At 47.7% G+C, this 26,702-nt stretch overlaps 1 protein-coding gene across 1 annotated transcript in view; it reads left to right on the forward strand.

Moving 5' to 3' along the window:
* ofcc1 (orofacial cleft 1 candidate 1) overlaps positions 1 to 26,702 on the forward strand; it is a 56,119-nt gene that overhangs the window by 11,718 nt on the left and 17,699 nt on the right. Inside the window, exons 7-15 of the mRNA XM_019875536.1 lie at positions 1,203 to 1,445; positions 5,509 to 5,657; positions 6,166 to 6,280; positions 7,349 to 7,637; positions 11,335 to 11,492; positions 13,205 to 13,347; positions 22,882 to 23,166; positions 24,641 to 24,893; positions 25,274 to 25,437. Of these exons, the coding sequence (XP_019731095.1) occupies positions 1,203 to 1,445; positions 5,509 to 5,657; positions 6,166 to 6,280; positions 7,349 to 7,637; positions 11,335 to 11,492; positions 13,205 to 13,347; positions 22,882 to 23,166; positions 24,641 to 24,893; positions 25,274 to 25,437 (1,799 nt within the window). The remainder of the gene's footprint in view (positions 1 to 1,202; positions 1,446 to 5,508; positions 5,658 to 6,165; positions 6,281 to 7,348; positions 7,638 to 11,334; positions 11,493 to 13,204; positions 13,348 to 22,881; positions 23,167 to 24,640; positions 24,894 to 25,273; positions 25,438 to 26,702) is intronic.

Here is a 26,702-nt window from a genome sequence, read left to right on the forward strand (position 1 = left end):
TTTTTTTTAAGGGTAAATGTTCATTGTTAATTAAGATTTACTAATTAAAATGAAAATAATTAACGAGAACGCTTAAGCTCCGAATATTAGCCCGCACTTTGAAAGAAAAGAAGTTTTTGTGGGTGGCATTTCCTCTCTCTATTAAGAGTGCATTTCGCGCCATCAGTCAATGGGTGCAAAGCCCGGAGAAGCGATGTCGGCGACAGGACGGCGGCGCGCCAGCCAAAAAGCGTGGCGGATCCCTCTGTGGAGCCTTTGATCTCATCTGGAGGAGTGCTGTAATGTTACGGCACTTTAGGCGGCGCTCAGGCTCGCGGCAAACAAACCGCCGTCTGATATGGAAAAATTGGCCCGCTTCACCTTCTGCCGTCTTCTCGACGCGCAAACACGCCGGCCGGATCGTAACAATAGCTCCCGAAGACGTGCATGCGATGCCGTTTTATTGTCTTTCCTTTGGATCTTCCTTCTTTTTGTCCCTCCCCTGCCTTCTTTCATCCTCTTTTGTAGGTGTGGGGGTTTGAAGGCCTCCGTCACCTCCTCCCAAATGGGAGAGATGTGTGGGCTAAACCACTTTGCCACCAATTATACTCATTTCTTCACGTTTTTTTTTTTTTTTTGCTGACAAACCGATAAGTCCTGCCTACCACGAATGGAGCATTTTTATTTATTTTTTGCCATATGCTACAGTATCAACGTGTTATTTTGGGTCTGAATACACCTATAATACAATGCCAAGATTGTTGCTGATCATATTGATGAGTTATTTCTAACATGAAGCACAAGGTTGGGAAGATTATCGACTTTGGCGCACTCCTCAAAGCCCTTCTCGACATCGCCGCTCGGTGCTTTGGAGGACGATTTTCAAAGACGATGCACGTCGCAGTTTGGTTAGCAAATTGCCCGAAACTGGAAAGGATCGACACTACCAATCCGTAGTCCACATGAGAGGTCAACCAACAACCAAAAAATTGCAGCCATTAATTCAACATCGGTTTTGTTTTTTCCCCACCACGCAGATAACTCTGCGATTCTTTTTATTTTCATTGTCAAAAGTAGTGCATGGTACCACAGTCATTGATCCAGCAAAGTTTGAGCTGTTTCCATTGGGCTACCAACCGATCAGTAGCCGCGCCGGGGACGCTTGAATGGATTTTTCGCTGTCTCTGAATGGCTTCAAAAAGGACTTGCGTTTGTTGTTCCAGACGCAGCCAAGTGCAGCTCCTCAGCCCGTGGAGGTGTGTGTGCGTTGTCTCAGGGCCACCAGAGACAAGCTTCCCAGGGGCCTTTACAGTGTCAGCGTGGCCCTTCACAGCCGTCTCGGGGGTCCGTCTCTCGCCTGGAATCGTGAGAGAGGGCGGCAAGAAGGGATGGCATCCACTGACCCGATTGAACACCAGGGCTGCTTCTACGACACAACCCTGCACATCAACCAGAATCTCTTCATGGTGAGAGCAAATCAGGAATAAACGTACCCAAAAAAAAAAGCGATACAAAACTGATGTTAATCTTACAAATGGTGGATATAAGTGTATGATTGATACAGTGTTGCCAACTTAGCGACTTTTCAGATGCCTCTAGTGACTCTTTTTTCAAAAAGCGACTAGCGACAAATCTAGCGACTGTTATCGGAGACTTGAATGGGAAGGCGCATCTCGTTCTTCTTGTTCTCGACGTGCAGCGGGTGCTTCCGTCGGCCTTTGCCCCCTACCGAAGCGCTCACTTAAAAAAAAACGAAACGGAATGAGCGCTGAGCATTAGTGACCATCCTTTTCTCAACCGTTCTATCGTCTCTTTTGAGTTAGATTGTTCATGTAGATTGTATACAACAAAATAAGATTCAAATGTTTCATTGTGGGCGGCCCGGCGGCCGACTGGCGCGGATGGTTGTTGGTCTGTGCGTGCTCCGCGATTGGCTGGCAACCAGTTCGGGGCGTCGCCCGCCTACTGCCCGAAGACAGCTGGGATCGGCTCCGGCACGCGCCGCGACCCTCCTGAGGAGAAGCGGATCAGAAAAAAAAAACAAACCAAACTTAAGAAAACTTAACTTACAACTTAAAAAAAAAATCAGTAACTCCGCTTTTGCTGATCCCAAGTAAGAAACAAGAATGGACAGTTCATTTGTCATTCCAAATATATTTCGGTTGGGATATTTTTTTTTGTTTGTTTTCTTCCTCACCTTTTGTCTTTCCCGCAACGTGATTCCTCTCCTGCAGCGTTCATTCCAACACGGTCAATGATGCAAAGCGTCATTTCGGGACAGCCAATAGCCAGTTTGCTTACTGAGGACTTGGCAACACTGGATTGATAACCGCCATGCTTTTTTTAAGTGATGTGTAAATAGTGGCGCGTTAGCATAACTGGTTTGCAGTCAGCCTTGCGATTGACAGGTAAGACTCGCATGGCTCAATGAGAACCGAGAGATCGTGTCTGGCAGGTAACAGTGACATGTTGCCTTCATTTCCTCTGTTGACTCTAATATGCTTTCTATTCAAGCGGGGAAAGACAGAACGGGGCGCTTCATTGAAAGGCGCCTCTATTTACATTATGCTCGGCGAGGTTGCCTTGAAAGCGCCCTCCTCTCAGATGTCTGCACGATGAAAAAAGCGGCAGAAATGCAAAACATGTGCTGCCCGCGCAATGCTGACACCGCACGGGAAAACGCGCTCGGTTCCATTGATGGTGCAACATCAGAAGATGCAGTCCCGACAACCCGCCCGCCGCCTTTTTGTGCTCATGTAGCCTAGCCGCACGGCACTGCACGCGATATCTCAAACTCACCGTCCCATTTCTCGCAGTTTCATCATTTGCAGCGAAGACGGAGCGGTTTTCTCCACGTGAAACGCTCACGAGAAGTTCTATCACTGCAAAAAGACAGCGTACATGAAAATATGCCACGCGCAGCCCGCAGGTTTTTTTTCTCTGGGCTTTTGCCATGAATAAAAGAACAACTTTTCAACGTGACATTTAACCCGTGCATGTAAATCCAAACCGCTATCAATTATTCATTTAAATAAGGAAGTCATGTTTTATTGGAATGAGGATGAAGTTGAAATGCATTAAAAAAAAAACATGCAAGGGTCTCCTCTGTCCATGTGCATTGGGGAGCATAATCGTGCCGGATTTGGATATGGGTTGATGGGAATGAGAGAAAAGTTCTGCAGAACTGGTATATGCCGGACGTTCAAAATTTTGCATCCAAATCTCAATACGGGGACTTTGAGTCCGTTAAAAAGACGATAACGTTAAGGATGCGGCGGTTTGAGAGGATTTGGTTCTGTACTGCCAACGATATTTTTGGAATACGTCGCAAACATCTCGACTCTTTCAATGTGTCTTTTGAGCAAAGCGGTTGAAGATAATGGAGTCCATCCGTACCCTACTGTTGATAAAGATCTTCTTTGGAAGGACGCGTCATGTGATGAAAAACATCAACAGCATCGGGTGCCAAGGCCTGAAGGAATCCGTTTGGATGGTCACTCATGAAAGTCTTTGTTTGCTTTCATTCAGTGACGTACGTGTAGACCTCCAAACAGAAGTTGAAGGGTTTCTCTCGCTATTACGCCATTCAGTCCAAAAGTATTCAGCAAATGTGGACACTGTCAACATACTTGTGGGCGTATTCACAGAGCATCCGGATGAGATTGTCTCCTACTCCCATCAAATAGAAAGAGAAAAAACTGGCATGAAGTGAATAAGGACCTGGGATCGGATTCAGAAGTTGAGGGGGGAAAAAAAATTTGGTTTCAGTACAGCACGGTAAACGGCTCATGTCACCCCCCCCCCCTCTTCAAAGCTATTGAAGAACCTGTTGTTATTGTGCTCATTGATGGCAGTGAAACCACTGATCAGATTTGTGTGACTATCGGGGCTTTCTTGGATGTTTTCGTTCTCCTGTCAGCCCACACTAGAGCGTGCGATCTTTCCAAGGCCTCGCAGAGCTTTCGAAGAGGAAATGAGGAATTAGTGATAGTAGGAGGAAGCCAGGAGCTTATTTTGCCCCCCCCCCCCCCATCTCTTTTTTTCATGCACTCTTCACTTTGCACGTCTGGGTTTGCATTTAGACAGAAACAGATCCACTTGAGCTGGCGAGTGGGAGCGAAACAGTCAGGCCTGCTGTCTTTGTTCCCTCTTTTTTTCTTTTTTCTTTTTTTTAAGCATATGGGAAGCTAGACAAAAGTTTGAAGGTTGAGAGGATTTGAGATTTGGGATCCCCAATATTCATTTCCCACCCCTCCTACAATCTGCTTTTATGGTCACTAAGAAAGTATTCAACAGACACGCATGATAAGCGCACGTCAATGGATTTTGGATGATTGAGCTATTTCACCGGAAACTCTGTCCGACACAATGCTGCTTGAAGTGTTGAGATGCGTATGTTCGATGAAAAATAACCCATCCATTTCCGATCACGCGTTACCCCAGGGGTGTCCAAACTTTTCCGTTTGAGGGCCGTATAAAAAACAAAGGAAGGATGAAGGGGCCACTTTCAAACGCATCAGCTCTTTGAAACGCGCTCAAGTCAGTCAAGAGCGCAAGTCGAGATTGTTTGCATTGTTCACCAGCTAACCCAAACCCACAATGTCGATGAAACGTTCTGGCGAGTATTTCTAAAAACTGCCCCTGGTTTGTAACAAAACGTTTATACTTTTTTTTTTTTTTTAACAGCTTGGGCCATTATTGTATATGTAATCATTGTAAAAGACAAAGACTACTTCACGGATTTCACTCATCATGAGTTCTTAACTCCCGCGAGTAAGGAGGGATTACTGTATAGAGAAAAATTCAACAGTACACCCTCCATTCTCACTCACTCCATTCTCCGCTAATACCTGTCGTTTTGGTATACTAAAAGCAAAGAACACAGGAGAGGAAATGTGATTTACGGCTTCAAACACAGACTCGATGCTTTCCGTTTCAACGAATAAAAAGATGACATCTATTTTCACCCGGTGATGGATGAAGTGGCACACAATTCACTGTCGGTTCATTTTTTTTCCCGTTCTCCATCTGAATAAGAAAGCGCATGTTTGGTATGGAGTGTGATCACCGCTAATGCTATTAGCCTCATGCGAGATGGCCTCAATATCATCGGGTTGATTGATGGTCGCCTCCGTACGTTGCAAATCGACTCACCGACAGCTCACGGACTACTTGGGCAATCGTCACTTTTCCCCCACTTTGTGTTTGACGGCGACAGTCTTTGTCCCGCCAACGTTTGGAGAGAGTTGGACGGGGAGGGATGACAGTTAAGGAGGCTGGAAATAAATTCAAGGTGGATTCAAGACGAGGATGTCGATGAAGTGGCTGCTTTTGCTGTTGTTGTTCCCTCCAGTCTGTCACTGGCTTTGTGGGTTAGAGCAACTGTGTGCTTGTTGACTTCATTACAGTAGTCGTGCATTAGCAAAAGCACCGTGTGCATACGTGTGCCTCCGTTGCCGGCTGCACCTGCAGGCACGCGTGTTGGCCTGCATAAAATGAGTTTGTTTTCTCTGCGTCTCCTGTCTGCAGATCTTCCCCCCCGCCTGTGAGATCCTCCCTTGCATGGTCCTCATCTTCCGACTGACGGCATCGCCGGGACAAAGCGGCTACATGAAGTCTGTTCCGGCTTGGGGGGCGTTTCCCATCTGCGGACCGAGCCTTGGCCTGCTTCACGGCAGGTATGTTAGCGGGAGTGGAATTCGGTGTGGCGTTTGGACACGTTTGCGCGGGTTCCACCTGCTGTCAGCCGTCCCGCCATTCATCCATCCGACAGGTATCCCGCCTGTGCCCATTGGGATCGCAGGTGCGCGCCAGTCGGTCCCGTCTGACTGGCTAGAGGTGCACTGATCGCCAGTCGGTCTGATGCAAGTTTTGTGCAAATGAAAAGATTCACGTTCAAATATTTGGAGCAATTTAGAGGTTTGATAAACTGACCACGCCTGTTTTTGGAATGTGGGAGGAAGCAGAAGTAGACCCCCCCCCCCCCCCAAAAACAAACAAACATGCAACATGCAAGTACAGGGAGATCATACGGTCCACATAAGAAGACTCGAGCAGATATTTGAAGCCCAAATGGGAGATCCGTGAGGCAGACATGCAAATCGTTCACTTTTCTCACCCCCTTTTCCTCATCCAAAATCAATAGCTACTCTTTCAAGTCACTCTCCTCACTTTTTCCTGAACCAGGTACAAAACTCCACTGCTCAGAGGGGAGCCCAGCACGCAAGTGGACCAGTTTCAGAAAATCGAAGCGCTCATCTCCTCTGATCTGGATAACTGGCTGTGCAATCTGTACTTCCAGGTGAGCGTCGGTGTGTCTCTGCTACCAGTTTAGCTGTTGTATTCCCCAAAAAAGGGACAAATCTCCCCCGCAAAGGATACTTGACTCCTTCCCCTTTTGACAATTTATCCCAGTGAGTCGTACGAGTCATTGCGCAACTTTTATTTCGACAGAAGATTGCTGTGCCGAGACTCAGCATCTTTGCATTCAATGCCCAAAAATTCAACCCATAAAAAAAAAAAAAAAAAATCAAACAAGTGTCCTCATTTCACACTGTGACAAATACGAACGGCGGAAGTTTGATCACTGTACTGCAATTAGACACGCATGCTGCTCTCCTGCAATTAACGGTGATGCAGATCCAAGAGAGTACCGTATTCAAACTCGGGTGTCGAAAGCAGGGCGGTCCAAAATTTTTTGTCAGAGGGCCGCATATAGAAAGGATGAATGGAAGGACGAAAGGGCCACTTTTAAATTCTTTTTCAAACAAGCTCAAGTCAGTCAAGAAAGCAATTCTAGATTGTTTGTATTCTCTCGTTCATTTCATCAGCTTTCTGTGAAGACAAATAGTTGAGGATTGTTTCCAAATTTTTGGGATGGCCAGCAGCCCTCTCTCGCTCTCTGTCTGTCTCTCTCACAGAGTAGATCCAGCTCTGCACTAAACAGCAGCCGAATCCCATCTCCGCATTCAGAGCCCAGAAAAAAGAAAAAAAAACTGTCGTAAGGGGGCCATTTTTCAAACGGTTGCTTGAGGATCATTCAAGTGACGTCGTCATCAGTCAGCCAGAGAGCACAAAGTGGAAGAAAAACTCTTTTGGCCTTCAAAATGGAATTATCTTTATTCACGACAGTGCTTTGAAGATAAATTGGGTTATTCTTTGAATCATTTCTTTGTATATTCAACGATCGCGAAAAGTCTCCACCCTCCCTTCTCACTATGCTCACCTTCACCTTTTTGAACTAACCTCACGGCCCATGTCAAATGTCATTTCTATTTATTTATTGTCACGTCGGGGGCCAAAATGGCCCCCGGGCCGTAGCTTGGTCGAGATGTAGTTTCAAGGAATATCCACTGGTTCATTGTTTCAGATCAGGAAACTCCCATTAGGCGCATCCGGGTCACCGGAGTGCCCCGTCGCCCGACGGATGCCGCCTTTACGCACCCCTGCGATGCTCCAGCCCGCCGTCCGGCACGACCGACCGCCGGGTCGGGCTCCCTCCGGGTCCAAACCCGATCCACAGCCGACGCATCCGCAGTTGAACCCGCTCCACGCCGGCCCCAGCGGTGGGGCGGGAGAACGCGCCGGGATGCGCTCCCCCCGGGGCTCTCCCCTGCACCTGTCAGCGGATTCCGCTTGCTCTTCCTCATCTCTGCCAGGTAGGGGTTTCATGTTCACTTACTTCCGACCATGCCACAGTGGGAAGAAAATGTCACCCTAATGTCACTCCCGAGTGCCATCGGAAGAGTGGCAGTTTTCACTCAGTGGCGTACAAGTGCCGCAGGGCAGGGATGGGTAGAGACAGCGGGCAAAGCTTGCTTAGACACGTTGCCAGAAAAACAGCAGAAGCATTCCAAAAAAAAAAAAAAGAAAAAAAAATCTCACCAAATATTTGCACAGTGACTATTATGGCTGATAGACCCTGACTTAACACACAACACGTCTGCATTACACCCACCTCTAAAATACATAAACCATCGGGGTGAGCAAGGCCAACGAAGAGCTCAGTCGGGTGGATCGTTTTGACACAATGTGACAGGAAAAAAAAGGCACGTAAATATCCACTTGTTGTTGAGATGCAAGAAGCGTTTGGTTTCGTGGCGGTTTTCTTTCTCCCCAACGTCCGCGTGGAAAGAAGAGCAAAGTGCAGCACCGAAGGCAGCGTCCCATATTCAAAGTGACTCAATGTAGTTTGCGCATGCCGCCATCGATCGGATTATGCCATCAGCCTCGTTGTTACGAATGCAACTTTAGCGAAAGCCTTGCTCATCTTTATTTAACAGTCCTCAAAAGTTTCTGTCATGTTGTGCTCGAAACATCACACGGGCTTTTTAATTACAAATGAGTTGTGACAGGTCTGCTGGGTAGCGGGCCGGCCCATTTTAAAAGTGATGCCGGCTGACAGCTCGGCAGTGTTCTCCCAGCGCCGAAACATGTGGAAGAAATTGCTCTTTTACATTTCACAGCTTGTCGCTTCCTCCGCCAACTGACCTGTGACCCCCCCACAGAGATCCTAACGCCCACGAGGGATACGTCCCCCGACGAACCGAGCGGCTTTCGACAGAGCGCGAAAGAGGGAGGCGCTCGCCGTGAGATTCGTGCTCGGCCGCCGCGCGGCTCGAGGTAGCGGGTCCGCGCAAACCACAGATGCGCGCGTCGGCACATGCGAGCGCCCTTGTAGGGCCGGTGAGAAGTTTGCCGGGGAAGCGAACCCGATCCGTGAGTGAAATAGCGGCTCCAAAAGGTTGTCCGGCAAGGTCCCTCGTTCCTGCCGCCGGCTAAGCCAAAGTGACGTTTTCTCCTCATTTGCATGCAGATCCGTTCATGTTGCGTGACGTCTGGAGGAAATTCAGGTGTTTATGTGGAGGGATTACGACAACATTGAAGGAAGCCCCCAGTCGGACAGCTTCAGACCATCTTGAAAATGCTAATCTACCGCAACGAGGGAAAGAGGAGCAAATTATTCAGCCCGCTCTTGCCGCTTTTTTTGTCAAGTCTGAGGGTTTGAGACATTTCCTTCCCATTTATTTCTAATACGTTCTGTGTGACGGGGGGTGCGGGGGGGGTCTCATTACCCGTTTGTCTCGGAATCGACGGAAATATATGGAGACCTCTTGTCACGCAGTGTCAAAAAGCCGAGTATGACGGTACGACTGAAAGTTTGGCTTCCTGGGGCTGAAATTGAATTCATCCCCGTGGTACACACCCCCCCCCCCCAAAAAAAAGTGTGAGGTGTCGCTTTCAGAACAAAACCTGACATCCCAATCGAAGAGAAGAGCTGACGTGTTTCAACCCCCTTCAAAAGCTGGAGATGATGACATGTTATTGTGTCACGATCTCCTTTTTGGACCGAACGTCTCGGTTGACTCATCCAAGCACGATGGAGAGTATTTGGCTTTTATAACTTGAAGATGAGCTGCAGGCACTTCGGGTTAAGTGACCTTTCCCATTCAATGACTGATCCGGTTACGTCGGCTTTGTTTGAACCGAAATGACTCATTAGATTAGCGTCTTGTTTCGTGATCGCCATTAGTGGATCACTTTGAGCGCGCGCCGATGATTCCGCCGCAATTTGCAGCCTCTTGGTTTTTGGGTGACGGCGTCATTGAGCGACTTTGAGCCACGTTCCTTCCTGACCACTTGGCAACACTGGTCACTGCCATTCCAATGTCGTTTTTCATTCTTGTGACTGCAGCCGTGTATGAAAAAAAGAAATCAGCAAGTGGATACGCATATGCTATGCGTCACCAAGCGTAAGCGGAAAAAGCGGCCGAGTCAGTCACAGTTTCTATGAGAAATGTAACTTGCAAAGGTGGATGAGGCCGAGTCTCATAACGCAACACAGTTATGGACACATTTGTACTTTTGTTGTTGTTGTTGAAATTCTCAGATTTAGCCATTGGGTCCTAGTCCTTCTAGAATCCCTTGAACAAACCGACACCGGCTCAAGCGTGCGTACCTGAGCCTGTGTTCCCTTTGCAGGAACTTTGTCCCAGTCATCAGGCAATAAAGCGCCCAGGTGAGCAGCAAGCGACCATTGCAGCGCTCAGCGCTGACATCCTGACGGGGTCTCCACAGTGTAACGGACCTTGGGGCTTTTCTGTCTCCTCGGCTTGTTTGGGAGCCAGCGCTCGTATTTCCACACCGGAAAGCGTTGAACGTCGATGCGGAATACTATTCATGATCGTCCGTACGTGGGTGTGTCGATGTCTGAAGTCTTCGCACATGCCGGTAGCATAGGGGATCGTTGCTGGCCTCGAGTGCCTGAAGAGGCCGGAGTTGTGGCTGCTCCAGTGCTCCGAGGTCACGGACGTAGCCCTCAGCTGTCCGCGCAGCCTCCGCTTGAGCAGTGAGCCAGTGAGGCCTCACACAATCGCCGCGTTCGGTGAAGCAAAATGCATCATAATTCGCAGCGGGCCAAACAGTAGCTGTTTGTTTTCGTTGAGCTGTTGTCCTTGAACGCGTACAAGCGGCAAAGCGTCCTCTCATTAGGCGCATCTTTAGCTCATCGCCTACTTGCTACGGTTTGAATCAAGGGCGCCCAATAGGTCGATCGTGATCGACCGCAAGCCCGCGGACTGATCCCAAGACGATCGTGAGGGGTGTAGGGGGAAATGGAAAAAAAAAAACAAAACAAAAACAAAAAACGATTTTAACACACCCTAACCATTAGTTTCACTTTTCCCCCCAAAAATAAAATTAAAAAGCAGGTCACCTTTCATAGTTAGCATTCAACAGTCTGCAATTGCACCTTACGTTTTATATATATATATATATCTCACTGATCTATTTAATTCTGCAGAAAGAAAAGTCGTATTTCATTTGTATGATATAGATGTGGACACTTTCATGTGGGTGATAACTTTTGCATCGCGGGATTTTGCATGTATAAAGCTAAGGTTTACTTAATTACAACCTTCAGGCAATGCGAGAACCCCATTTTAAAATTCTGTGAATGTTAATATGCTAAATAATGCAGATCTCTGACTCTTCATGCATGAGACACACATCTGGCGGCTTACCATCCAAATTACAGAAAAAAAAGGGCGGGGGGTGGGGGGGGGAGAGGGCACTTCCAAAAGTAATTTTACAAAGAAAAGACAAGTAGAAAACATGTATTATTGCGTTGAGAATTATCTGCAGTTTGAAATTTGGACTGTCCAGGATGTTTACCGAACCGTGTTTCCTCCCGTAGCATCGTCAACGATGACAATGTACCGTCCGATGTTCAATTAATGTGAGAAATATACGAAACTCTGGATCATCTGTAATGATGTGGAAGGTATCACGTTATTTCATCTCTCTACCTCTCTGAAAACAGACACTGTATTTTTTTTTTTTTTTTATGGAATTCAGGGAAGGCTCCTTGTCCAGGAGGCATTTCTGGCAACGTGGGAGCAAAGAGTCAACTTGGGAGGGAGAAGGAAGAGGGTGGTCCAGGAGACATTTCTGGCAACGTGGGAGGAAAGAGTCAACTTGGGAGGGAGAAGGAAGAGGGTGGCATCCACTGGAAGGTAAGAGTGATTTTGAAATGAGCGCCCTTTTCCACTTTGCTCTGCTCTGCCCTCCCCACCTCTCGCTTCACGCACAGACTCCAACGCGCGCGGGTCCCCAGCCTCTCATCTTCTTTCGTGCAAGGGAAATCTGGCTCCTCCTCTCTTTTAATGTATCGGACCTGCTGTTCTTCCTCTTTGTTCTCCTCTTCTTCTTCTATCTGACATTTGTCAAAAAGCATTTCACACCAGCAGGTATTTCGCAGTCTTTCAAGCCAGTTTTGATCTGCGCGATTAGCCAAATTCAGTGATATCAGCAACGCCGGGCAGACCTCCTTTGTTTTTTGTTTTCTCTTGGGGCTCTTGCTTTGCGCCACAGAGGACTTCAGCAAAGCCCGGCACTTTGCGTTGCGCAAATTTTGCTGCGGCCGTTCGACGACCTCAGCGTTCAAGTAGTTTGAACCCTCGCTCCACGTGCCATTCCGGCGAGTCGGTGAATCCGCCGTCCGCTCAAGTCAACGCGGCCCCGCCGACTGCCATTCATCCGTCGCCTCCTGTTCGATAAATTAATTTGTTGCGGTGAGGTTTTACTTTCCTTCAGCCTCTGTGCACCCCCCCCCCCCCCCCCCCCCCCCCCCCGTGGTGGTCTTTCAAACCTCGCTAAGTCTGTCAAATGTTGTGGTGTGGAACCCAGTTGTCTAATGATTAAGTGGAGTGATCTCCAGCCGGCCCCAGCCTGGAAGCGCGAGGGATCAAATTTCAACCATTCAACCTGCAGTGCAGGCCTAATTAAAATGAATTTTCTCCAGGCGACCACTTTGCCCGCGGGGCAGGAATCCGCCTATAATACCAGATCCGCGTTTAAGGTATTGCATTAAATTTATTGCGGGGAGACGCCGGGAGAACATTGTGGTTCATAGACCCGCTGCCTTCCCCCCCTCCACCCTCCCTCGCTTACTCTCCGCCTTCTTTCCACCCTTTTTTCTTCTCTTTTTTTTATTGTGATCATCACTCTGGAATCCAAAGCTTTCTTTGGCCAAGATTGCCCCGTGAAAAACCAACGTCGCTGTTATTGGGCTCGGCTCATTTCGCTCTCGCTGGGTTTTTGGGCTCCTCTCGGGAGGCGGAGGAGAGGCGCAGGTTGAAAAGCGGCAAACGGAGAGAGGTTGCAACCGCGGCGCTCATTAGCATACATCAGGATGAGTATTTCACAACTTCAAGCAGAAAGGCGCTAAGCCCACCCAAGGGCAACGCGGGGCTGACAGCGCCGGGGAAGCAAGCCGTTAACATGTTGGCGGCTTAACCAATAATATCTGCTCCCAAGTACCTTGGTGAAATATTTCAAGCCCCGCTTCCTAACTCCATTTGACTGTGTTTATGACGATGACAGTAAACGACTTGTATGCGGGGGAGGGCGTTGGCAGAGGGGAAGTGTCGCTTCTCGGATATCATATATTTAACGCCACCGTCACCGTGCGCGCCTTTTCCCAAACAACAAACTCCGCTTGAATGATGGCGTGCCGCATGCCATTTCTCCATCGCTCTCTTCTCGTGTCAATCGTGCGGCGTTTCCGACGCTCCGAAAGCGTCACGCGCGCCGTCACTGTCAAGCCGCCTGCACCCCCCCCCCCCCTACTCCCCCCCCCGCCCCGGAGATAAATTCGGAGGCCCGCTTCCTGCTTTGCTTACAAATGACGTCTGCGTGTGCTCTCCTCGATTGCTGCTCCTCACAGAAGAAGCCAATCAAGAAGACAAATAGCCGCCGCCCCAGCGTGAGCGGCGGCGGCGTCGGCGGCGGCGCAGGCAAGCGCGAGACGCAGCCTTCAGTGCACAACCTCGACATGGAGGAGCTGGAGGAGTACACCTTCTCCCTGCTGTAAGTCTCATTCTGACGTAGCAAATCCACCCAATGGACAAACGCATTGGAACACAATTAATCGGGTGTGGGGGGGGGGGGCTGTCTCTCGCACTCTCTCTCTCTCTCTCTCTCTGATGACTCGGCACCAGACGCTCAATTCAAGTTTTTCCGCAGCATGCGTTTGCTTCCATTTCTACCTGCTGTTGCTGTAATGAGCAGGTGTCCTGATTCAGTCGAAGCGCGTTACAAAGTACTTGGACATCACCAATCGGTATGTTCTAAAATGGCCAGGATGAACATTTATAGATGTAAAAACAGGAACATGTCATCCGGTTTACACATGTTAATTACAATGATGTGTGTATGAAGAAAAGTGATTTGATCCGACGCGAAACAAACAACCGTAGCGTTCCGACTTCCATGCGGCATCCAAAAGAAGCTGAAAGCAAAAAGTCCCATTTCAACAACAAAGTACAGTACATTCAGCGTTTTGTTGTTCCACTAAATTAAGGGGAGGCGGTCTCGTACCGTAGGGCGAGTGGGAGCCACTCAATGACGCTCTCTGGGGAATTGAAAATCGTAAACTTGTGCGTGTTAGTCATGAGTCGTATTTCAACAAGATCAGAGACGACACGCAAATACGATCAAATGACTTTCTCGCTTCTTCATTTCGCTGTTGCGTATTTATTTATTTCTTTCTCAATCCGTCCGTCTGTGTATTTCTTTATTTATTTGTAAGACCTGTGAGCAGTTGCGGAGTTGTGCAAAAGCCATTTCTTTCCCGCCGTTCTTGATGAGCACTGCACCGCGATGACGGCCCGGCTTCAAGTGTTGCTATTGATTTTATCTTGACAGGAGAACGCGTTAGCCCATCTTTGAGCTTGCACCGCGATGACGGCCCGGCTTCCAAGTGTTGGTATTGATTCCATCTTGACAGGAGAACGCGTTAGCCCATCTTGGAGCTAAAGGCTCTTTTATGACCTCACCTCATCAGAACATTAGAAAGACACCGCGCTGCTGTTGGCTTTCACAGGGATATTACAACAACAACAAAAAAAAAAAAAAACCCTCAAGAAAAACAAAAGACGGTGCAAGCTCAAAGTCATTGCCGCACGCATCCCTCCCGCTGTGATGTTTGACTTTGCCAAGGCTTCTCCACATTACCTGAGGACTAGAAGAGAAGCGAGAGGCGGGGACTGTTTATTTCTGGGCTTTTTTTGGTCATCTTTGTCGCATGATAATGATGTGATGTAACTTATGGATCGTTTCTCTGATCCCACTGATGCATCTGCTTGCATGAGCATCCGGTGTGCACCTGTGCTTGCTTGCGCGAGCGGCGTGGCTGAGGGATATGACTGCCATCTATTGAGCCATACGAGAGTGAGCTCATGAAGATTTGGAGAGGGTGTCCTAATATTCATGCATGATTCTGCAAACATTTCCAAACTTTGGATTTGATTGGAGATATTCGGATGTGTCATGCAATGCACTCTTTTTTTTTTTAAGGGAAAAAAAAAAAAAGCAAAAACCCAACGAGACGTATGGCTTTGTCTAAAAAAGGCTCGACGGCATTGGACGCGCTACAACTAAAACAAACACGGAGCGCATACTTGTGATATTTTTTGGCCGCAGGTGCAACTTCAACGTCCGTAACAACTGCGTCGGCCGTCTGTCAAGCGTATGACAAGTGACAGGTTGTAGGAATTAATCAGGCAGAGATGGCAGTTGCGTTGACGTGAAATGAACTCCTCCTCTTCCTCGCCTATTTGGACGAGATGAACTCAATGAAAACAAACAAACCAAAAAAAAAATAAAAGTTAACTTGTGCCCCACGAGGCTCAATAATGCACAATTGGAAACGTCTCTGGAGAATTCCAGGTCATTAGCGGAGAAATGAATGGAACAAAGAGCACCCGTGATGATTTGCCTTTCTTTGCGCGCGGCCATCCGACATTCCGGCGACACGTTTGAACATGCGCGGAAACTCATTTGGTGACCTTGCAGCTCTTCACGTTAATCCTCCGATGCGCAGATGTTGCAGTTTAATGTCGATTGTTTGAGAAAGGTTGATGACTGTTGATGACGCTTCCGTATCATAATTTGATCAAGCAGAATTGAGTCATTCTTAATTTGACCCTCCTCCCACTTCGTAATTCAGATTCGGAAAACGTTATCCCTGTGGAGCAATTAAGGAGCTAATGTACCGATAACATCGCTTCGCTATTGCAACATTAAAAATTCTCGACATATATTTCCAGGAAACAACATAAAAATAAAATTGCCTTAAATCAGTAAGATGTTTTGTTTTTTCATTATGCATAACCATTAGAAATAATCATTCGCGCCTTTATAAAAACATTTCTTGGATTTCTTCTAAGACTGGTTGCAGGTGAGAACCTGTTTTAATCAAAGTAATTCTCACGTCGCGTTTAGATCTAATTAGTCCAATTATCAAGTTTCTAATTACATTGAAATATAGCCCCTAATTCTCATAGCAATTACACTGGATGTATGTCTTACCCTGATGATGGAGAGAGAGAGAGAGACGTTTTCTTGGTTGCACTGAAACCCATTTAGTCACACAAACATGTAAACTTCGACTTTGGCAGTATTGCAACACACTGTGATGATTGCAACACACACACGCACACACACACAAACACACAACACACGCATCATGTTCCTCCCCCCCCCCCATGGAGTCAAAAGGAACACGTTGACCTAATTTCCCCAAGTTAGCTCGCCTCGTTGGGGACCAGCGTTCCTCTTCAGACGTTTCCCCCCACCGAGCCAGTTCGGAGGCTCCATCTCGGTTCCTCGCCATCTGTTTTTGTGCTCACGTGTAAGTTTAGTCGAAAAAGGGTCATGTCGTCACTTCAGGAATCCATCTGGTGCGACTCTGTGTAAAAATGCGTCTCCAAGAAACATGATGGGGGGGGGGGGTCACGCCTAAAAATGAAACAACGGCTAGCCGCAGCCTGTCAGCCCTGTGCAGGCTGCAACTTTACATTGCAAGGTGGCGCCGGGGTCAATCAATTCTGATGTAATCCCGCTCGCAGAGGTGGGCGGATGGCAGTGCTCGTCACCTCCGGGTCGCTTTCCCGCGCCCGAGGGGGAGAAATGTTTGCGCGCATGAGAGGAGGACGGCAGAGGAGGCCCCCCCCCCCCGTGGCTACCACCGGCCGGGCACACATGTCAGGGATTTCGGTGATCCAGACGTGCTCCGGTGCCGGCCGCTTGGAAGCAAAGCGCTTCATGTCTCCCAGTGGGCCACATCCATCTATTCCCGCAATCATCCTTCTTCCGTGTTTACGGAAATGGGAGCTGTCAGCTTCTCGACAGGCTAAATTTGCCAAATGATTGGTTAATCTACTGTGACGTGGCTGTCAGTCAGGGCTGAGTGTGATCCCATTGGTGCTCTGGGTCGAGTAGGAATGGTTCGCAGGAGAGGGGAGGGGATGAGAGCGGGGCTTCATCCAAGAGGGCGCGTGACAAGAACCATACACGCGAGCGCATGAGTGATCGCATGAGGCTTGCTTTCTTTGGATGTGTGTTTGGGCCAAAACTGACACTCTCGGGTGCTTTTCCCCCTTTATCGACGCCATCTGATCTCACTCCTTGACAAATAATTCAAGTCAACTGACAACTGCTTTCGCAGAGTTCAAATGGAGCCCGCTGTCCCTTTCTGCTCATGTTATAAAAGTGAGCAGCCAACGATCAGTCAAACAAGGATTCCGAATGAATTGTTGCTTCTGATGATGCGCTCCTCCTTTCCCCGTCAGCTACAATTGTGATCGTTGACCAATGCGTCGTTCTATTATTTTAATTACCCACTGATATAGAGCGGCAGAGTCGCCATTCTGTTATTCTCCTTTAGCAGCCTCCTAAATCCCTGCCACTGAGCTACGATTCGGTCAAGGAAATTCATTTGTGTCTGCGCTCGCCTTCCGTGGGCCGTGCTAAGAAACAAAGCCTGTAAAGCGCCACCGCGGTAACTGTTTGAGGAGCGGATAAAAGGGGGAATAGATCCAACGTCTGACACGTCTCTTTACAATATCAAGATAAGTGTTCTTCAATCCAACTTGTTTCAATGCACATGAGCGTAAATGACAACAGCAACGATTTGGATTGATGGCCCCGTGCACTAGTTTCCACACGCCGCTTCACGGCACCCTGTGGCATACTGTCGAAGGCCCAGCTCATTTGCCGGCCGGGAACCAACCAAGGATATTTCGTTTTTTGCACTGTTGCAAGAGGTCCTTTTTCTGTTCTTCATCTCAATTTCGTATGCAAAGAGCCATGCTTGAATTGTTCAAATGTGCCATTCGGTTATTCAGCATGCGCCCCAAAAACGGCCAGTGTGTCAAGCAGTACCGGGAAAGTAAACGGCTGCTGATTATCGGCTACCGACAGAAATTGACCTGAGTGGAGCGCACTCTGTCTCCAGCAGCATACCAGGATAACGAAATGTTTGCTTCATCACGACTCAATGTTAAGCTTTTGGCTTACCTTAACCGGAATCGATATTTTCAGGAGCTGAGACACACACACACACACACACACACACACACACACACACACACACACACACACACACACACACATATATATATATATATATATATATATATATATATGAAGTGAAGGTGCGTCCTTAATTATCGCCTAAAAGGCTGGCGGTGTCAGCAAGAAGACAAATGCCATCAAATTCCCAGAGAAATTCATAATCAAGGGGATGAGATGTAAACAAAGATAAGGTATCGCCCCGTCCTCTCTCTTTCTCTCTCTCTCTCTCTCTCTCTCTCTCTCTCTCTCTCTCTTTCTCTCTCTCTCTCTCTCTCTCTTTCTCTCTCCCTCTCTCTCTCTCTCCCGCTTTGACACCTCAGATAATCACACTTCCATAATCAGTATGGCAGTCATGCATGTAGGCCACGAAGAGAACAATCACATTATCTGTCAATCTTCTAAGTCTATTTTCACACTCTCAATGTTTGCCTTCTCAATTTCCCCCGACAGCAAGCCATTCCTCAGCGACGTGTGAAAAGATGGGAGGTTTGAGCGCATTCATAAACAATGCCAGTGGCCCAAATAGGAAAGTGACAGGAAATAACTTAATCCTCAAAATGAAAGGATAAGTCCGATACTTTTAAGTGGCCCTCGACTGGAGGCTTTCAACCTGCGGTGCGATTCTGAGGGTTACCTTCGGTGGTTCAGCCCTGCAGACTTGCGACCGTTAAATCTGCGATTCAAAATGGAGCATCCCACTGTAATCCCTCTCCTAACCCGCCTCGCGCCGCCCGTTCTCATTACCCAAGCGTCTTGAAAAAGTACCGCTCGCTTGTACTGGCTTTTCCGTTTCTATTTTTTTATTTTTTTCAAAGCAAAGCCGACCGAGAGATAGCTCTTGCGCAAACGATTGTCCCGTAATTTGCATACCTCACACAGTCTCTTCGGGAAAAAAAAAAAGGATGAGTCGGTTTTTGCAAAATAGGAACACATACGTCTCCAAAGCTCGATATTTAGGAAACAGCTTCTGATCCCCCCCGATTTCACTCAACCCGCGGGTGTGTCCAAACTACGGCCCGAGGGCCATTTGCGGCCGGCCAACCATTTTTCAGTGCCCCACGGCATATACTAAAAATGGTAATTGACACGGCCCAGAAGGCTAGTTTAAAAAAAAAAAAAAAAGATGGTGGAGGTGGGCAGAGTGAGAAAGTAGGGCGTCGGAAAAACATTTTCTTTAAAACAATAAAGACAAAGACATCAATTATTTCCTTCGCATTCTGCTACTGCTCCGGGCCAATCTAGTGAGATAGAGGGCCGCTGGTCACCCTAAAATCTTGAAAAACAATTTGCCTTCTCACCTTGGACAGAAAGCTGCTGTGTTAGCATTTTCCAAAGTAAGGAGAAAATGTTTGTGATCTCCCATGGCTCGCTTGACTGATTTTTGCGGGTTGAATGAATTGAAGTGGAAGAATAGCGGCCCTTGCTTCCTCGCACGTGTTCGAATGCGGCCCTCGGCCGAAGAACTTTGGACGCCCCTGCTTGGAAGGCCAATTAAAATGTAGCAATGCGTGCCAACGCGTTGCTGTTGAAACGATCCGTTTCAAGTCTTTCAAGCGGCACGCTGTAATTTTAGAAGATGAAAACCTTGACTTTAATACAGCAGTGAAAACAGATTGCACATCATGTTTGCTTTGGAAGAGGCGCAAGGACACCACTCAAGTGTCTAAAAATATGCATCTTTCATGCATCATCAATATCTTCATCATACGAGAGGATGGGCGTCAGGTCGAGTTTGCCGCTTTCATTTCATGCCACTTGACAGGGGAGCATCTTGCCTGTGTTTACAGCACACTGATTTTTTTTCTATTTTTGGGGGGGGGGGGTCCACTTTCCAATTCCACTTCAAATACAAAGAGAAAACCCCACATTTGGCCCATTCATTCAAAAAGCTTTGAAGAGAATAAAAGCCCGAATCATTCTGGTGAGGCACAGACATCGCATTTACATATATATTTATACATCATGTAATTGGTTTTTCGCTATGGAAATTATGTATATTTTCATTGCCTTGTCTCTTTGGTAGTGAACAGACACACATCAACACAACACTGCGAATTCCCAAGAAACTGGAGGAAATTGGGAAATACGGGCCAATGCCGCACACGTCATTTCACTGCAGATGCAGGATTTTTTTTTTTTAAAAAAGTCAAATGCTCCCATTAAAAGAAAGACACTGGCAGAAGAAAGACATTTATTGGCAGTTGAATTCACAACTCAACTCAAGTGTATTTCTCGAGCACTTGAAAACAACCACCGCTGTATTTAAAAAGTCCCGGATGTGGAGCAACAAGAATTCATCCAACCAAAGCACAAAAACTGTCCAACTAAAAATCAAGTCTCGTGCTCGAGTTCCAAGCCAAAGACGAAAATTTAGTTTGAAGACGCGTTTGAAAGAAGGCCAGCGAGCAGGCTTGCCCAACGTTCATTCCAAAGAGAGGAAAAAGGAAAAGGCTCCATCCGCTCCGAGCCTCCCCTCAGTTCACGGTTCCTCTAATAGTGTCTGGTCCGCAGACTTGAGGTGCATAGTGGCAGAGGAGCTCCAAGAGGTCAGGTCATTTGAAAACAAAGTATAGGATCTTCAAAAGAGGGAGCCAGTGAAGTGATGCCAGAGTCGGAGTGATGTGCGTAGCAGTCAAGCGGCAGCATTCAGGACCCACTGGAGATGTTTGATGGAGGATTGGCTGACTCCAAAGTCAAGTGCATTCCAGTGATCCAGCAGGGATGTGACGAAGGCGTGAAAGGAGAGGCTTGATTGACGAATGGACGGTTTCCCAGTGAGCTCAAGTCAGCTGGGATAGGCTGAAGCTCCTGCAATGCGCCTGAGCAGGATAAGCCGTATAGACACGGCGAAGCAGTCACCAAACACTGCATTCAACTATGCCGAATTGACTCATAGGATCATTCGAATTGACCCATAGCCTCGTGGCGCGTTTGTGTGACTGCTCGTCTGTCTCTTGAAGTGCCTCGTGCTTGATTGAGGACCAGTCAAGGGTGGCGTCTGCCTTTTGCCGACAGTCACCCGGGTGAGGGGGGGTCTGCCTGGCCCTGAACTGGATGAGCGGCGGGAAAAATGGATGCATGATGGATTAGCTGAGCTCGATGGATGCAGCGTATAGATCACATTTGCATCAATCTACTCTCATGCCATTTATAGCCACAGTCACTTTTTCCATGCCGCACTTCATCTCCTCTCACCAGTGGCCAACGTTGATGACAGATGTTTGCTTGTTATGGTTTCAGGAAAGCTATTAATATTTATTAGCCCAAAATTGCTGGCTAAGTGTTTTCTCAAAGAATCCCTCTGCCCACGTGTGCATCCGGCGAGGCGCTTGAGAAACTTGAAACAATTCAACACCTCAGAGAAAATGCCAGCCACACAAAAAGTGTGTTTTGTTGTACGTGAGCAACTTTTTTCTTTTATTCTTTTTTTTTTTTTTTTGCAATGATACAACCTGGGAAGAAAATTCCAAGGCGTTTCGTGGAGTAATAAATCTTGATTGAGCCAAGGCACGTTTACATGGAAAAAAAAAAAAATCGAAGGGCATACAGTAACACCATAAAAAGTATGCGTATTGAAAAAATGATGATGTCGTCACAGAGTGTGAAATTGGGCCCGTTTAATTGAGCACAAAGCCGATGTCGGCGCGGGAAGCCGTGACGTATTCTGTTGCATGGATGACGACAGGTGTGCTCGATCTTCTGCCTGCTAATGATGTACATGCCGCATGTCGTCGTTTCGCACTTGGTAAACTGTCGCTGGCGTCGATTCAGTACATGAACAAAAACGTGCAGTGTTTGTAATCAATCAATGATCATTCTCAGACAAATTGCATGCGACCGGATCATTTCCCGCGGCAGCCCTGCTAATCTCTCACGGCGCAGTAGTGTGCCATAGCACTCTGGTTGGCCATCACTGCATTCATGTCATGTGAGATGCAACTCTGGACTCATTTCTTGGGTGCTGAGGTTGGCAACAATTGATTTGGGTTTTTTATTTTTTTTTGTCCTTAGGCACTCTCCCATTTTCCCTAGATAGACACTACAAAGTGAATTCCAGACGTGCTCTGGGACACCGTGATGAGACACTGGGATATCCACAGGCCAAAGCCTAAAGTCTCACTCTGGTGCGAACCTTCGTTGGGCTACTTTGAGCCCAGTCGAATGAATATTGGCTATGATCCGGGGGTCCACCGTGGCTCCTACGTTGCAAACATGTGATGCCGCCATAAGTGGCGCGCCTCAGCTCGAGTTGGTCGTGCCAAACAAATGCACTCGCGCGCTCTGACATATTGCGAGTTTGCGTCTGCGGCTTCTCCATCTGTGCCCTCTCTATGAAAGGGAATAGTTGAGCAGAGCAACAAAGGCCAGCGCAAAGGGGGCAGAAGTGCCGAGGGAAGCGAAGCACTGCTGGGAGGGATTGCTATCTGCTCGCGTGACCGTACAGTCACGCGCCGCAAAGCGAGCACACGTCGGCTGCACCTTGACGCGCGCACAAGACTCTCTTCAAATGAAAAGGAACGCAGATCGTTTCGTATCGCTTTGGTCGCAGGACAACCGGATTCATTGTGGATGTGCACACGTAACGTCACCGTCAAAAGACCACTGGCGAAACACATCACTGGGATTGTTTATACCGTTTCTCCAAATCAAATCCAAATCAACCACAGCCGTAGCCACTGGCGTTGTATTACCTTCCACAATCTTCAATCGTTTCCCGTATACACGGGGTCTTCAGTTTAGCGAGTTCTGTTCCTTAGGCGACAGTTAGTCTATCACTTACACAATCATCTTTAATGGCCAAGTATGTAGAACACACAAGGAATATTTCTCCGGTAGAACACGCTGCACTCGTATCGTCATAAACAAGGACATGACAATAGATAGATAGATAGATAGGTATGGATGTATCCAGACTGTATATCTGTCACCTATGGTTCATCACTGTTGTGAAATGCATAAATGTTACCGTGGGTTGTCTCAAAGCAGGCCTCTACAGAACTCGGTCCGTTCTGCTCAGCTGTTCAAGCCAGCCCACTTGGTCCTTCGCATACTGCCATCCGAGCTGGGCCTTGCGTTGCTGCGGCAACAGCTCCACCACCACCACCACCACCACCACCGCCACCAACAACAACCATGTGGTTGCCGGCGGGTCTGCGCTTTGCAGCTCAGCCTCATTATGCTGCTGCTGGCTTTGATGTGGTTTGTGAGGCTCTACCTGCATTACTGCAGCCAGTGGCTCTACCTCCAGGCCATTGCAGTTCCTGTCAACAAGTGAGTTCAGTTCCTTTGATACACACACACACACACACACACACACACACACACACACACACACACACACACACACACACATACATATACATAGCTATCAGAATGGGAGGGGCGACTATTGATATGCATGCACGCGCAGACAACAGCAAATGTACAGCTGCTTTTGTGCCACATTCTTCTGTATCCCGTTGAAGCAACATTTTGGCAAACCAGGCCCACAGTGGATGCGTCTGAAAATGCTGCCCTCTCGTTTCTGTGTGTCAAACGACGACACCTCTTTCATGAAACGATGACGCAATTGTCCCCCGTTCTCGTGCGACCGCGCGCCGACAATACCGACCTTGACCATAACGGAGGATTCACATGTCGGATGTTCTTTACCTTGACTTGATCTGGGCTCATCGGTCCTCACCAGGGACGCGCTGGCACCAAAATCTGACCCGGGAATGAAAAATGTCGAACTTCTGACTCCATTTGAACACGTATCTGTCTCAACATGAACGACGGCTCACTGTGGAATCGTGGGAACTTCACCACACGCCTTTAAAACCATAGTCGGCGATGTTATTTGGAAGGAAATGTTCGACCTGATTGGGAATTTAAAAAAAAAAACAATATAGGAGGGACATGAGAGGACATGTTGATGAGTTAGCAAAATCCGCTGTAGGAGCAAGTACAAAACCTGGATGAGGGAATGAAAAAAAATCAGTCATTCATCAGTCATCCTTCAAAATGTGAAATCTGAAAATAGAACCGTATCATCAATGCTGATTTGTCCAAACTCGTGTTTGCGATGTTGTGGGATTTATTATTTTTTTTTTTCAACAGCAGTTGAGTCGATGGAATTATTCTGGTTGTGGAAGACAGTCGCGTCGAGCTGGGCAAAGAAAGCAAAGACCACAATTTTCAAGGGCTGGACTCGAACAGCCAGACCATAAGAAAGTTAGAATCCGCATTGGTAGTTTTGCTCCGCATGAAACTCCAATGGACCTCTTCATTGAGATTAATGAACAGAATCCCCAATAGGCAGAATCAGGTGGGACTTAATGAGCATAAAGCCGACCTGTCCTGTGTTGCCACTGCTTTGCCGTCTCCAGACTGATGGGAAGATTAAGGAGCTCATGAGGCTTGCTTGTAAATGGGGAGTCGATCTGGCGTACTCTCTTGGAAATGTAAAAAGAAAAAAAAAAAAAACAAGTTTTGTAGCATGAGATGCTTTTTCTCACCTCCTCTTTCTTCATGTTAGCTTTATTCAGGTGCAATATCATGAAGGCGCTGCAAAGCAATCCAGCAGATGATCTTAATGACGACCGTCATCAAATACAATTCGAAATGATCGCAAATAATCTGAGATTGTGTGAATAGCTCGTAAGTGTCTTGACATTGGCGCAACATCCTAAATCTGCCACATGCATATTGACGCATGCACATAAATCATCCCCACCCCCAACCCCCTCCCCCCTCCTCTCACCAGATTCCGATTCCACGCTTACACGGTGGACCTCGTGTACCAGAGTTCTTTGCTTCACACCCGCGAGGAGCTGGTCATGGTGGCGGTGGGTCCCCTGACCTTGAACGCAGTCACGTTCCTGCTGGTTCTGATCAGATGTGGCTGTCAACAGATATTTGGCTCACTCCCTTCCTTCACGTCAAAGTTGATCATGGCTCAGGGAGTGTGGACAGTCCTGCACCCCCTGGCAGTCCTTGCAGTGGACGCCGTCCTCGGGGTAAGTCACTTAAAAATAACTTGGACACTTGTGCACTTTAAATAGGAGTTCACTTTATCTTAGCAAAGTGACTTTAGATTACAGGGGGGGAAAAAAAATAGCAAGAGTTGAGGATGTGGAAAATAAACCGTGTATGTGTGTGTGTGTTTATCATGCGCAGGGATTATGTTCAAACCATAATAATTGCAGATTAATTGTATGTTAAATTGAAACCATTGAACAAATGATTTTTGGTTGAGTTCAAAATCATCCAGTCATCCTCATTCCTTCCGTCTGGGCGAAGAATCGATCTTGCCGTGTTGATGTTTGACACCTCCCAATCAAATGAGATCCAATATGACTATCTATCCATCGATGTAACCTCACATTTGTCATGGCAGCGTCTCTCCTACGACCCGGACAGACCGGTGGGGGACGCCGCCAAGCTATTCTGGCACTTCCAAAGAGTCGATCGGTCGGGTGCAGCCGGGGTGGCCATCACCGTCTTCCTTTATGCAGTCATCTTTCTCTTGTCGCTCACCATCCTTGGCGTTTATCTGCTCAGGTAAGGCTCACAGCTCCGGATGAATACAGTATACGCCTGCTCATACGGGAGCTTCATGGCAATCCGACAATGAAGACGAATACCTTCCTTTGCAACACTCTGGCCTGGTTCTCACCAGCAGACTCGAGTTCAACATCGATTCAGAAAGAACTCTTTCTTCCTCCTTTGCAGCCATGTGCGCCGGTCCTAACTCCTAAAAGCTCGGGAAAAAAAAAAAAAAATACCAACAACAACAACAGCAAAATGGAACTAATCTTGATCTGATGCCTTTTGATTTCACAGTCGACTGGAATTACTTCTGCAGGTTTGCATGGACCGCACAAATCAGCACTTTGAGTTGACACAAACGCAACGGCAGATACACACACACACGCACACACACGTGCGCGCACCACACAGCTGCCTTTTCATAGCCACCATTGAAAGCGTTTCTAATGCAAAAGTTCCAACGTGTCTTGATCTAGCGTGAACATGGAACCCTCTGACGTGATCCTATTAGGCTGAATGCTTTGCACGGCTGGTATCACTGAAGCCTTTGTGCATTTCGAAACGGACCAGATATATACTGCGTGAATGGATATGATGAGGACTCATCTGACAGCATCTGTATGTTCCGGTCATGTCTTCGAGATGGAGGTCACCCGGGCTGAATCATTGCGCTTGTCAGAAGCTTCTTGGATAAAAACCAAAACCAAACCAAAACCAAAACAGGCAGACTCTTGCATCATACTTGGAAAAACTTAAGTGGCTTAACTATGTCCGAAAAAAAAAAAAGACATCTAGTTTGTCAGAGCGTACAAGTGGAACAGGTGGCTTCACTGAGTAATGTAGCCCCTTGTTCATTCAAGTGTACCAGGCCAAATCCGATTCACTTCCCAAAACTTTGTGTCCCGAGAGACTGCGATTCCCAGGAAGTGGAAGGTCTCGACGGTTGACACAGGGCCGTCGGATCCCTCAAGTCCACGATCATCTCCGCGCTTGCGTTGGCCGCTCCAGAGCGCCGGCTGCTCCTCTTCTTGTCGGTACGCGGACCGTCCGCCGTCTGTGATGAGGCCGCTGACTAATGACACGCGCGCGCACTCGCAGCCTTTGCGGCACCAAAGAAGTCAACGTGGTTTGAAAAGATGATGAAAAGATCCGGACAATTCATTTGCGAGAGATGGCACGGATGAATGAGGAGCCGCGTTCGAGTGTGGAACGAAACTAGACGGATGCCGTGGTTGTGTGCGAGGTCGGGGTACTCCAAACATGCGCATCCCAAGAGG

This window comes from Hippocampus comes, unplaced genomic scaffold, assembly GCF_001891065.2.
Source record: "Hippocampus comes isolate QL1 unplaced genomic scaffold, H_comes_QL1_v1.1 scaffold226, whole genome shotgun sequence".
Taxonomy (NCBI): domain Eukaryota; kingdom Metazoa; phylum Chordata; class Actinopteri; order Syngnathiformes; family Syngnathidae; genus Hippocampus; species Hippocampus comes.